We start from the raw sequence: 14298 nt of genomic DNA, 5'->3' as shown, positions 1-14298 counted from the left end.
GCACACACACACTGTACCATAACCATAACCATCACCAAACACACACACACACACGCACACACACACACTGTACCATAACCATCACCAATACACACACACACTGTACCATAACCATCACCAAACACACACACACACGCACACACACACACGTACATCATCCCAACACACACACACTGTACCATAACCATCACCAACACACACACACACACGCACACACACACACTGTACCATAACCATCACCAATACACACACACACTGTACCATAACCATCACCAACACACACACACACACACACACACTGTACCATAACCATCACCAATACACACACACACTGTACCATAACCATCACCAACACACACACACACACACACACACACACTGTACTACTGCACCAATACCACACACTGTACCAACATCACCAATACACACACACACTGTACCATAACCATCACCAACACCACACACACACCCACAGTACCCTAACCATCACCACACACACCTGTACCATAACCATCACCAAACACACACACACTGTACCATAACCATCACAATACACACACACTGTACCATAACATCACCACACACACACACCACGCACACACACACACTGTACCATAACCATCACCAACACACACACACTGTACCATAACCATCACCAACACCACACACACACACCACACTGTACCATAACCATCACCAATATACACACACACTGTACCATAACCATCACCAATACACACACACACTGTACCATAACCATCACCAACACACACACACACACACCCACACTGTACCATAACCATCACCAACACACACGCACACACTGTACCATAACCATCACCAACACACACACACACTGTACCATAACCATACCAACACCACAACACCACTACCATAACCATCACCAACACACACACACACTGTACCATAACCATCACCAACACACACGCACACACACACACTGTACCATAACATCACCAATACACACACACACTGACTAACCATCACAACACCACAACCACAACCACACACCATAACACACACACACACACACTGACATAACCACCACACACACACACACACACATGTCATAACCATAACCATCACCACACACACACACACACACACACTGTACCATAACATCACCAATACAACACACTTACCATAACATCCCACCACAACACCAACACACACACACACACACTGTACCATAACATCACCAACAACACACACACTGTACCATAACCATAACCATCACCAAACACACACACACATGTACATAACCATACCACTCCCCACACACACACACTGTACCATAACCACACAACACACACACACACCAACAAACCATCACCACACACACACACTGTACCATAACCATCACCAACACACACACACACAAACACTGTACCATAACCATCACCAACGCACACACACACGGTACCATAACCATCACCAACACACACACACACACTGTACCATAACCATAACCATCACCAACACACACACACACACACACACACATATATACACACACACTATTGTTGTATATATGTATTATCATATGTCCTGCGTGGTCATTTCTTAGCTTCCTGTTGTGTAGCGTTAACATATTTGTTTCTCCCAAACTCTTTGTCATATTTATGGTCTTACAATCAATTTGCAAAATTTAGTCTCAAAATGTGCATGTGTGTCGTAACTCAAACAGATATGTGCACCACTTTTAAATTCATCTATCTTTTAAAATTTCTGTGGAATTGTTGTGTAATGTTGCGTGTGAGTATGTGTGTGTGGGTGTGTGTGTGTGCCTGTGCAAGTGTGTGTGTGTGAGTGAGGAAGAGAGAGATATAGAGAAAGAGAGAGAGCTCTGTCTGGGTAGATCTGCCACCAGTGATCTGGTCATTGAATAAAAACACTGGCAGTGGATCCATGATGGACTGCATCTTAACCTGTCAGTCTGTCATCAGTCACATTAGAGTAGCCTGCTGGTCACTTCCCCTCACCCTCTGACGGATGTTCAATTTCAGCTTTGTGTCTGGAACAGTGGGCTGAGTCAGAGCTGGGGCAGAGATGGGGGGAATCGCCTGAGGGGCCCGGTCAGCACCCAGTCCCTCCCTTTTAGTCTCCACTCCCGTCTCTGTCCTATCTACTCCCTGCTATCTCTCCCCAGGCCGCTCTTTAATTAACCCCTACGTCCCCTTCCATCCCGATTCGATCACCCTCTTTCTTTCTCACTTTTTCACTGTCTATGGTCTTTCTGACACCCTTTCACTCCTTTATTCCCTCTCTCTTTTCCATTCCCTTTACCCTCACTCCCTCTTTTTCTCTTTCACACGGACATGGGCTTGGGAGCCACACTGTGTCCAGTATTGCAGCAACATCCCATGAAACAGATCCAGCATACACTAGCACACTGCTACACACAGTCTCCCCATGCAGCAGCCCATTAATAAGTGTACTGCAGAAGGCAGTACACTTATGTGTGATTTAAACATTAATGCAATTGCAATTTTGCCTTCATTTAAATAAAGAGCGTTTCACACAGCATACGGTTACAGCATGGCCATTTAAACGTTGGGCTGTTTTTCTTTGTTCATTCTCTTTGAAATGTGTACAGAGAGGGACCTGGGCAGACACAGCTACAGAATGGGCGGGTCAGCGAGGGGGGGGCGAGGAGGGGGTGGGTTGGGGTGGGTTTATTCTTTAGCAAACTGATAGAGGACAAGAGGACAGACACCAATGTCTGAGAACTGATGAGGGCGTAAAGCTGAGGACACTGCTTCCTGATGAGTCTATTGCTTCAGAAGCATTGGAAGTCCACAGAATATTCCAGAATGGTGAACAATTTTAGGATTCCTGGGAACAGTTTAGAACCCTTAAGGAGTTACAGAACCCTAGACCACTGTAGAACTTTAAAGCTGATAAAGGGAATATGTTCTCGGTTCCTGAATAAATGATAGAATCCTGCATGCTTTGAGAGCTAGATGAACTGTGCTAGGCCATTGTAATATTGTAGCTCTACATTACATTACATTACAGGCATTTAGCAGACGCTCTTATCCAGAGCGACTTACACAACTTTTACATGGCATTTTTTACATTGTATCCATTTATACAGCTGGATATATACTGAAGCAATTTCGGTTAAGTACCTTGCTCAAGGGTACAACGGCAGTGTCCTACCCGGGAATCGAACCTGTGACCTTTCGGTTACGTCCTGCTCTAGGTCCTGCTCTAGGTCCCCCATTCCTATTAAAGGTGTGAAGAAAAGGCCAGTGATAAATCCCTGTGACTCAGCATTAAACACATTCTGAAAGCTGCAAAATAATGAGCTTTATTCAGTTATTAAAAATGAAGGAAACACACACATGTACGCATGCACACACACGTGCACACGCACACACACACACATGTGCACGCACACACACACATACGCACACACACATGCACACACACGCGCACACACACAAATATTACAGCATATACCCTCAGTGTTATAATAGATCAATATTTCATGAAGGCAAAGTGCTATAAAGGAGTGTGGCTCCTGCTAATTAATGTCAAATGACTGTGGGGCTGAGTGTAACATTACTGTACGCGTGCACACACACACACACACACACACACATATATATGCACATACACATGCATGCACACTTGCACTCATACACACATGCACGCATGCATGCACCCACACATCCACACATCCACGCACACACACGCGCACACACACACGTACGTGCACACACATACAAATTCAAGCACGCAGACACACACATACACACGCACACACACACACACACAAATCTCTCACTAGGAGAAAGGAACATGGAGTCTGATGATTTAATTACAGTTTGGGGTGTAAAACCAGGTTTTTTCCATGCAGGATGATTGAATGGGGTCTTTTGTTGGGTTATTTTTCAGGAGCTGTGACTCATTTCTTTAAACACATGAAGCACCTCTACAGAACCCAATGGGACTGCCTGCAAAACAGAGTTTTGTACGTTTGAGACAGCGCATTTCCACCCTCCTCAGCCTGTTTCCACTACATAAAGTTTTGCTTAAGATGAGATACATTTGCAGCTCTTGTTTGAGTATAACAGGTATCTGTAGCTTGTCTCATCAGCTGGCTTACATGGTTTTCTCATCGTAAAATTCATATTTGATTTAATCATTAGAGAACATTCACATCCGGCATGCTACATGTTATTGTTAGTATTTAATTTGATCAGTATTTCATTCAGTGACACATATACGTGCACACACACACACGCACACACACACGCACGCACACAAACACACACATGCACACACATTACATAATTCCATGATTTTACAGCTTTTGTTCCTATCATTGCAGTGCAGTGAAATATCTGTGCTAAATGCACTGTCCTGTGGTGCCCCCAGTCTCAGGAACTAAAGCAAACCCTTCTGTCTGTCCTCAGAGAAATGCATGTTATAACACGTCGAACCGACCCTAATTAAGGAAATGTCGTTCAGATGATAATGTGTCATTATTAAGTTATTATCTCTTTAACAGTGATGGCATCGTGGCTTTCTCTCACTTTCTCTCTCCCCGTTTACTATCCCTCTCCCTACCCTGTTCCCAGCATCCACCCAAACTTTTCACATCTGGTCTGCTCCATCTCCTTGTGCATGGCAACAGACTCAAACTCTTCTTCCCAGTTATTTTTTTTCAAGCAGCTCCCTTCATCCAAGCATACTGCCACACACTCCTTCATCATGTGCATTCACTCTCCCTCTGCCTCTCTGTCACCGCACTTTAAGGCAGAACTCATCGAAACACATTATAAATGCACCCAACACAAGGTATCTCATTTAGCTTACATTAGCTGTACCTGAGGAGAGTCTGAAATGCGCCCCCCTCCTTTACTGTCTTTTAGGAAACACAGTTTGCTGGGCCAGGGTCAGCCCAGCTGGCTCACCATCAGACTTTGACGTCAATTAATGGCTGAATGTTCTTTTTAAGAGCTAGCCAGCTGAACCAGAAACTGAACATTTTCTACAGTTCTCTGGGGGAGAGGGGTTCTCATTGTTATGAAACTCCTCCTCTCCTCCCTGATTTGCAGAGCCTCACCTGGGTACAGATTGTGTCCTAGAGACAGATAGGAATAGAGAGAGAGAGAGAGCGAGAGAGAGAGAGAGAAAGAGAGACAGGGGGGGCTCCCTCTGAATTAATGCACTGTCTGTCTTTTTTTGTCTCCTTATCTGTGTGTTTCCTCTGTGTCTCTTTTCACACGCAAACAACCTTTCATTCCGTCATTAATTCACATTACCAAAAGCAAATTTTTGTGACATGTCTTAAAGATATTACATAATAATTCTTGCAGATATTTCATGAGAAGATGAATTCTGTTCTTTCTACACTACATTTCTCATTTTAAAATCTTGCCTGATTCTTGCCAATAAAGAGGAACTTAGGCACAAATGTAATATTTGGGCCTCTGCCGGCGTTTCCCAGGTTGAGTAATGAGGACGTTGGGGTTATCATCACACTTGTAAAAGCTTCTTATTGAAAATGAGGGAGACTTCAGTGCAAAAGCTTCAAACAACCAAACCTGTGAGACTTAATAGAATTTTCAGAAGGACCCAAGTGCAATTTAAACCTCTAGGATATGGCCTTCCAATGAATCTTTTAAATACAAATGCAATATTAGGCAGCATTTAGTCAGGCTACAGATTACCTGTGTCACTCTTGTGTTACTTATGTCATCAACCACAGATATGAAATTCATATTCATATAGAATGGGTGACACTTTACAACGATTTTCAATTTCCTGAACACCACCAAACGCCAATCTAATTTTCTAAAAACCTGTATTTCCAGATCTTTCATTTAATCTTAATTTGTAATCGTTTGATTTTTAATCATAGATTTCAGCTCACACTATACCTATAAATTGCTACTTTGTACCCTGCCCTTTAATGGTAACATTTGACCCCAGTCTTTATTTCTATCGCATACCTAATTATGTTATTATTGTTGGATCCTAGCTGGACATTAAAGCAGAAGCTTGACTTTTACCTTGTTTAAAAGTACACTGACAGAGTGATCTCAAGTAACGTCACATTCAGAATTTCCCCCCTGATAGATGAGATGCCCTATTGTCTCATTACCATGACTTTGGGTAACCTTTAGCATGCTTTTCGTTTATCTTATTTCCAGTAAGGAGAGCGGTTGATCAAAATTACATAAGATTACAGGAAAGAGACACAGGAAATATCTGAGAGCATCATGGGAGTTTATCATCCGCGCTTCCTCTTACAGTGCAAATACTGACACACTGCCACAGACACATACGCAGATGCATGTATTAACTGGCCAACACGGGGAATGTATAGAATCATGTCTAGAATCCATAAAATATCCAGAGAAGGAATATCTTCTCTGAGTCACATCGATAGGGACAGGAGCTGACAGGGGGCTGAGGTTTAGAGAAGAGTTTCAGCTCAGCACTCCCCTGTTATTGTGTTTCTGTGATTTGTAGGTTTGTACCTGTGTTTCACTGTTAAAGGCATGATAGTGAGGAACCTGACAGTAAAGCCAAATGGTGCTATTCTCCAGGGGGGAAGTCACACATCAGAAGCGTATAACTTCACCTTGAATTCTACTGCTCCAAATGCCTGCTGTTTGTCTAAATGCAGTATGTAGAGCTTGAATATGTGGTGTCATAAAAAACATTTTTGTTAGACTACACTCCAAATTGGATATTAGCAACAAAATTACCAAACATGCACACACCAGCAATGTCACGGTTTCTGTGCAGGTAGATCATTTTTCTGTGCCTGCACCGGCTCAGTGGTTAGCATTCCGATTAGCCACTCGGCTAATCGTTATTTTGGGGTGTGGGGACGATTAGTTCGAGCTTGCAGATTAGCCACTCGGCTAATCGTTATTTTTGGTTCCTGTGGGAGGATTGTTCCTGCTTGAACATTCCATGCATTCCTGCAGGGTTACCTCTGATCGGTTTCACCTGTGGGTTGCTCACATCTTCCGCTGATTACCAGCCACACCTGTGGCTGGGTATTTAAAGCGTCAGTAGGCAGTGGAACGGTGCTTGAGTGTAACGTGTTTTGCTCTAGCCAGTTCCCTGTCGTATTTCTGAGCAAGGTGTAAGGAATTTAAGAACAAAGAAATTTAAAAAGAATTCTGACTTCAGTTTGTTTGTTTTTTCTTTTGAGAAAAAGGTATTAGGACGGTATATGTCCAGATTCTGAGGCTGGTGGTTTTAAGGGGTTATTGTGTCACCGTTGGGGCACAAACCTTTCTGCCCCTTACTAACTAGTTTCCCCCCTGGTTTTAGTGGGCCTCAGAACGTCTTTTGTTTGTTTTTTGAAAAGACATTTTCTTTTTCTCTGCTTCGGGTCGAAGTCATTTTTTCTTCTTTTCTTTTCCCTGTTCCTTTATTTTCTTTATATACTCCTTCTTCCTCAGTTACCCGTTTAGGGGTTCATTCATTTTTTGGGATACGTCCCTTAGGAGTATAGCACCCCCTTCTCATTTCGTCTCTCACGAGACTCAGTGGTTACTGGAGTGCCCCTTTGGTAACTTATAGATCCCCTGTTTGGTCGCGTCTGGTCTTCACTCTTCCCCTCCCTCACAAGCAATGCCCACAACATTGTTCCTACAGTACTTAGTCACTGTGTGTGTTGAGTGTTATCTGAAAAAAGTGCGTGTATGTGTTAAAGCATTAGTATTTATTGAAGAATACATAACTACAATACTATCTCCTCACCCAGACTAATGCCATGCTGGGAATATCTACTGGCTCAATCCTCAGTATGCCTACTCTATCTACACTATCTACTACTTGATCTACATCATCTTTACAGGGAAATGGCCTGTCCCTGCCTTGTCTCTCCCATTCTCCTATACATGTGTTCATAAAATGTACCAAATACAAACAGTAACCCTCTCCTCTCCTCAATCCAACCTCTCGCTTCTCTTCTCCCCTCCTAATGCATTCAGCCCTTATATATCGTGAGATGGCAGAATTATTCAGCTTTCTTTGTGTTTCCTGACATAAACAAACCCTGACTTATTTTCAGTGTATTTTGTATGAATGATTTTCAATTTCAATCTTTTAATGGCAGAAACATGGGAAAATGAATAGGAAAAAACTCAAATATTTTATTCTCCAAAGGGAATCTATGTTTCTTCTTCTGACACGCCAGAACATTTGAGAGATATAGATGCCGGCATAGATGACATGAAGAATTTGACACAAAAGCCACTGAAACTGACAACGAGTCTCAGCCCTTTTCGCACCTCTGAGTTTCCCATGGTCCCTTGCGTGTGACAGGGGTGCTAATTATACCCTGGGAAAGCGGGACACGCTTCCCCGCGCAGGTTCCCTGAGCGTGGAGGGGCGCTCCGAGGAGACCAGCCGCATCACGTCTCAGACTCCTCACGCCTCACACACACACTGAGCCCGAGTCTCGCACACTGACTCCTAATCTCACACGTGTAAAGTCTCCAGAGCATTTCTATTCATCTTAATGGGTTACGGTCATGATGGGAGGCATGTGCTGTTCTGACCGCCCTCCCGTCCCCCCGTGCTGGATGCAGAATATCTGTGAATATCGCGTGCTCACCACCTCACATCCCCCGAACCACCCCCCCCCCCACCCGGATCCTCAGTCGCACACAGCGTGGTTCGCTGACCTTGAAATCTCACATTTCATCACTTCAGCTGGAAGGAGAACAGACAGCTTGGAAGGACAATGCTATCTCCATCTTCTCACATTTTAACCTTTATATGTATGAAGTGAATACAGATAACAGGGCCATTGAGGGTCTGTGCCCTGCAGCAGATATATCACTTCCTGTTTCACTTCCTGTTTCCCTTCCCCAGCTTGGTTGGCCTCAGGATACCTGTCTTATTACCAGTGGAAAGAATTGGTGACAGAAAATCAAACCGTTCTGCGTTTCCTCACAGAGACCCCTCGGTTGGCAGCACTCTCTGGTCACCCAGGGTTCATTTAGAAGGGAGGACTGTGTCACTTTTTTGCTATTTGCAACAAATCTTCCCGGACTGCCTCGCCACGTTCACCACCCTCCCTCTCTCCCTCCTCCTTTCCCTCCCTCCAGCATTATTAATTCATCCGCAGATAAAAGCCGATCTATCATTCTGCCACAGCGGCGGAGAAATCTCTGGCACTGCAGGAGCCGGGGCTCCAGGCCTGGCTAGCTGACCGTCTGTATAACAGCGCGCTCTTCATCCCTGCTGCAAAGCCCTGGCCTTTTAGGAAACGATTACACACGGCTCAGCCATGGAGCCAACCCCAATCCCCCCCCCCCCCACTTACCCCCGGTGGGCAGGGGGGCTTCTCTGGCCGGGGAAGAAATGTCCCGCTGGACACACTTCACACTCGACCCATATTTATCCCCGGCCATGCGCACGCACCACAGGTTTCCAGGCCAACCAGCCAATCAACAGATCAGAAGCCCAGGAAACCCCGAAAAAACCCCGAGCACTCGGCGTATGTGGCTGTGCGTGTGTCGGAGCCGAAATGGCACAGTGGACTTGGGACACGCCGCCTTCCCAGCACCTCTTTGGAGACTGCGGTCATTTGCCTTTACGACGGCGCTAAAAATAGATGGAAAATTACAGAGCCCTGTTTCTGCGCGGGCCGTCCCGGGCCGGACAGGGGTGGGGTCACCCCAGGCACCATCACCACCGCCTCACGTAATGAGGGAAGGTTAGCATTACAAATCAGCACACAAAATTAAGCACATACAGTATGTGTGTGTACATATGTGTTTGCCTGGACATTGCTCATATAATAGGTCATGCATAGTCTGATCTTTCCCTCTGATCCATCACACACACACACATACCCTGAACATATGCACACACACACACACAGACACACACATCCCCTTTCCTCATTGACCTCCTCCTTTTCTTTTCCCTGCTGTTCTCCAGTGATGTGCCAGTGCTCCTGGACGCAGAAGCACTGCACTGCAGAACAGACTTTTGGAAACTGTGACACACACGCTTTTATATAATCGCTCAAAGCTTAACGCTTTCCACCCCAAAATACCAATATAACCAGTTTATCCTCCGTATCGCACCACAGCGCTCTCATGGCAAAGCTTATTCTGTTTTGTCATTCCCTAATCCACCTAGTTCAATGTTTCCAAGACTTCAAATTGAATATTTTTTTCTCCTCTACTTAGATTCCTCCTCTATGCCATCCAGGTGAATCTGAACACATTGCGAGCGCTAGCTGCATGCTTCCAAACACTGAGAACATCAGACTGACCTACTGCCAGCCATCTACATAAAAACTGAGATCAACTGAGGACGTCAGTGGGCCCCAGGGATGCAGCTGACGGGCAGAAGCTTTACTCACTTTTAGGGAGTCGAAGCAGGCGATGACCCTCCCGTTCTCCACCTGACAACTCTTAGCGGGGTGTGCAAATTTACATTCACTGTCCGGCCTGGAGCAGGTGCCCCTCTGGAACTCCCGGCAAACTTCCAGAGTCAGCCACTTGGTGTCCCGAATGGGCGTGACGTTCACTGCCATGGCAACGATCAAGAGCGAAAGAAATCCAGGTGAGTCTGCGGCGTCCGCTCGTCTTTCCTTTCCAAAAAGTGAACCTTAGAAACGGCACTGTGGGAAAAAATACTGCTAATATACCGATACAAAAAGTGGGGGCGCTGTCCGGACGCGACGTGCGGTCGGGCGGAGTTAAGGGTGAGGACGGCGTCAGAGAGGCTGGGGGGAGGGCCTGGGACTCGCCTGCGATCAGTTGCCCATCTCCAGAGCGGTCCTGGCGGGCTGATACGTGCGTCTACGCCCACGCCCGCGGAGAGCCGAGCGGGCCTACCTCCCCTCAACTGAAGCGTCGCACAGGACCGCCGGCACAACTCATTATGGACAGCTGTGGCACAAGGAGGCAGACACGCGTCTGTACACAACGACAATCAACAATCAACCACCCAAAAAAGAGGGGAAAAAGCCTCTGTGTGGCTGTGCTAGGTTTCGGGAGGGGGGGGGGTAGACAGAGACTCTGAGTGCTGTGACTGCTGAAGCTGCAGAGAGGGGGGGTCCGGCTGGTGGGGGTGGGGGGCGAAGGCGGATGTGGAGGTGATGTGGGTTCAGGTGAGCAGAGAAGGCCGTCCTCGCAGTCGCGTTGGCAGCAAGCAAGGCAAGAAGCAGAGACTGTTCTAGAAGCGGATCCAAGCAGCAGCAGACGTCAGGAAAGGCACTTCTTTTAGTACCAACCTGTAGAGGAAAGAGACAGTTAGTAGTCAACAAGGAGAGGCCTTACCCCCCAACAATACACACACATACACACACACGCGCGCACGCACACGTGTGCACACACACACACAAATGGACACACTGGTGCACATACAACACACCCCAACCTCACAGTTTCTGCTCTCAAGTACAAAATCAAATCAAAGCACCATTATCACTAACAGTTAAGCACATCCCAGCCAGCCATGGTTAATTTATTTAAAAAGAGAGAGACTGGGTGGGGGGGTGGTTGGACAGACACCTTCCCTCTCTAAAGCAATATGTTGCTGGGAGTGGACCAATCAGAGCACACAGTACTGCAGCAGCATTCTGGGCTGAGAGCCAGGTGAGAGCAGGTGGGGCCTTGGCAAGGTTGCCCTGTCTGTCGGCCATTTCTATCCAATGAATAGACAGAGAGAGAGAGAGGGTGCGCAAGAACAGCAGCAAGAGAGAGAGAGAGAGGGAGAGACTGACTTCTACATGAGGATGACCCAACATGCAAGCCAGTCATATTTTTCCCTTCATATCATGAACCCAAACATACACACAGGCATACATGGACACACACTCACACGCACACACACAGCACTATCTTCTATACAAGGAAGTTTTCTCCAGGGAACGAAGGAGTGTGAGGGGGAGAGAGAAAACAGACATAATAAAAAGAGAAAAGGACAAGGTGTAAGGATCTCTCAGTTTATTTCCTACACTTTATATCTCTTCTCACTTTTTGTCTCCCTTTCGTACACCCTCCTATCTCCCTTTCTCTATCTCTCTGTTTCTTTCTCCTTCACTCTCTTGCCATGTAGCAGGGTGTAAGAGAATGGTATGCTCTCCTGACACCCACACATGTACTTCCCACTCACACCTCTCCAGCTCCACTCTCTCCATCCCTCGCTCCTGAAACACCAGCCCAGCGAGAGAGAGAGAGAGAGGCCACATTTTCACTTGAGCCAACAGACACTGTCAATATGTTGCAGCCAGGGCCGATGAGTCCAGGGCCAATGTGAGCTCTGGTCCCCTTTTATTTTGACCTCTTTTCTCCTGGCGCAGTGCTGCTGAAGTGCAGTGGAGGCTTGTGAGCTTGGGGCAGTTTTACCTTCAAAATGGCGCACGTTATGAACCTGTTTTAGCTTGTTCCTCATGATTAACAAGTGTGCCAGAAGGAAGGAACACTCATGTATAGCCAATGTCCTTATAACTGGATTGGCCCTAATATGGTAGGATTATCCTTGTTCTAAACATAGAATCAATGCTATAATGCCAAATGTTTTCTGATTATAACAAAATACATCTGTTTTAACTTCATGTTGATGTTGTTGTGCTTAAAATTCGCAATGATACAGCATATTGCTCCATTAAACACAACGAAAAGGTACTCCTGTCAATCATGCAGAACAAACAATAAAGTGGAGGCAATTTGCATATCAACGGTAAATGTTAAGCCTCTCTTGTAAAGGGCAGCAGTCTGTGCCGGCTGATGGGGAGGAGCGACTGGGTCGAACAGGATGATAAACCCGAGCAGAGGGGGACTCGGGCAGTCCCATCACACCACACTAAGCACAGAGCAGGTGGCTCAGCTCCTCTCCCCAAACCCTTGACGCAGGGCGGTGTACTTCAGGGGAGGAAACACCTGTCCCACACCCTCTCACCCATCGCAACAGAGACACGATGCACCGCACCCCGGTTCCGTGTTCCCAGAACACTGCCGAACCGGATCGGAGCGGCTCGGAGCAGAGCGGGAGCGGCCGGCGGATTCCAGCGATGACCTCACGGGCCCCTCCCGTCACCGTTAGGCGCGGCAGCTCCGGCGGGACGACGCCGTGGCGAGGCTCCCTCTCGGCCTCCTCACGTGTCCCGGCCTGCCGCTAACCCAAATCGCGGCCCTCCCTCCCCTTCCCTGTCAATTTAACAACACAGCTATCTTTTTTTCACACAACGCATTAAGCTCTCTGATGAAATAGCCATTGAAAACATCCATTAAAAATTCTTCTTATTGACTTGCTGATACTTGTTCGGAACTTTTAAGCATTAACAGCTGCAAAGCAGATTTTTTAATATTATGTGCAAATTGCCATTTTATGAGAAGTAGCAAAACAAATACACAATGGGTGTACATTTTATGAGACTCACGATTTGTGCTCACTTGTGAGTACTGATAAGGGAATTCAAATGGTGGGGTCAAAAAAGGTGCACAACAAATATACTGTGCTCAGCGTAGATAGTGCCTGCAGTCCCTGATACATGATTAGTAAATGACCATAGAAGTCAGGTTACATAACATTCAGCAGAGCTGAACTCAGAGGTCGATAAACTGGATATGTGCATAAACAGAACACATAGCCCAAAAGCCAGCATCTCATATCTACAGTTCAGAATCACAGAACACTCCAGCAGGGACTGAACCCCAAGAGGACGGAATGTGAAAATTCCACAACTCTTTAAAATATATAAATAAAAGAGTCATCAATAAACATCTTACAGCAAATGAATAATAAATAGCGCCATTTCACATAGCCGTAGGCACTGAGATATTATTAAACCATCAAATCCTTTCCTGAATGCTAACGATGCCTGAGGAACTGTGCATGCCTTTCAGATGCAGACGTGCATTTTCACTGTTAAATACACACTGAAATGACACAATGAATGTACAGCTCAACAGGGCCTTAGAGGAACAAGCTCTGCAAGGCCCAGGAACAACCAGCCTAGGGACCAGCTTTGCAAGAACTCAGAGCGATCAGTGAACCAATGCAGAGAGATCAGCTCTACGGAGACTCATGGAAACTTTGCAAAGCAATCCAGAGAGACCAGCTCTACGGAGACTTGTGGAAATCTTGCAAAGCAATCCAGAGAGACCAGTTGTATGGGAACCAGGGAAACTAGTCGTGAGCCAGCCCAGAGAGACCAGCCCCACAGGAACCCTGAGACACCAGCTGTGTACAAGCCATAAGAGAGAGAGACCGGCTCTCCAGAGGCCAGGAGCAGCACACTCTTTAAGGGCCTGGAGAGACCGTCTCTGC

General features: G+C 46.2%; 1 protein-coding gene across 16 annotated transcripts in view; it reads right to left on the bottom strand.

The window, feature by feature from the left end:
• LOC135236728 (muscleblind-like protein 1) overlaps positions 1-14298 on the bottom strand; it is a 72064-nt gene that overhangs the window by 40686 nt on the left and 17080 nt on the right. For 14 of the 16 annotated variants that reach the window (XM_064303225.1, XM_064303236.1, XM_064303231.1 and 11 more), the window contains exon 2: positions 10382-11257. The exons of the other annotated variants lie outside the window; for them this stretch is intronic. In XM_064303225.1, the coding sequence (XP_064159295.1) occupies positions 10382-10555 (174 nt within the window). In that variant the 5' untranslated portion in view covers positions 10556-11257. The remainder of the gene's footprint in view (positions 1-10381; positions 11258-14298) is intronic. 16 annotated transcript variants of the gene reach the window in all.

This window comes from Anguilla rostrata, chromosome 12 (assembly GCF_018555375.3).
Source record: "Anguilla rostrata isolate EN2019 chromosome 12, ASM1855537v3, whole genome shotgun sequence".
In the NCBI taxonomy this organism is placed as follows: Eukaryota; Metazoa; Chordata; class Actinopteri; order Anguilliformes; family Anguillidae; genus Anguilla; species Anguilla rostrata.
This window is presented reverse-complemented; position numbering and strand designations above follow the sequence as displayed.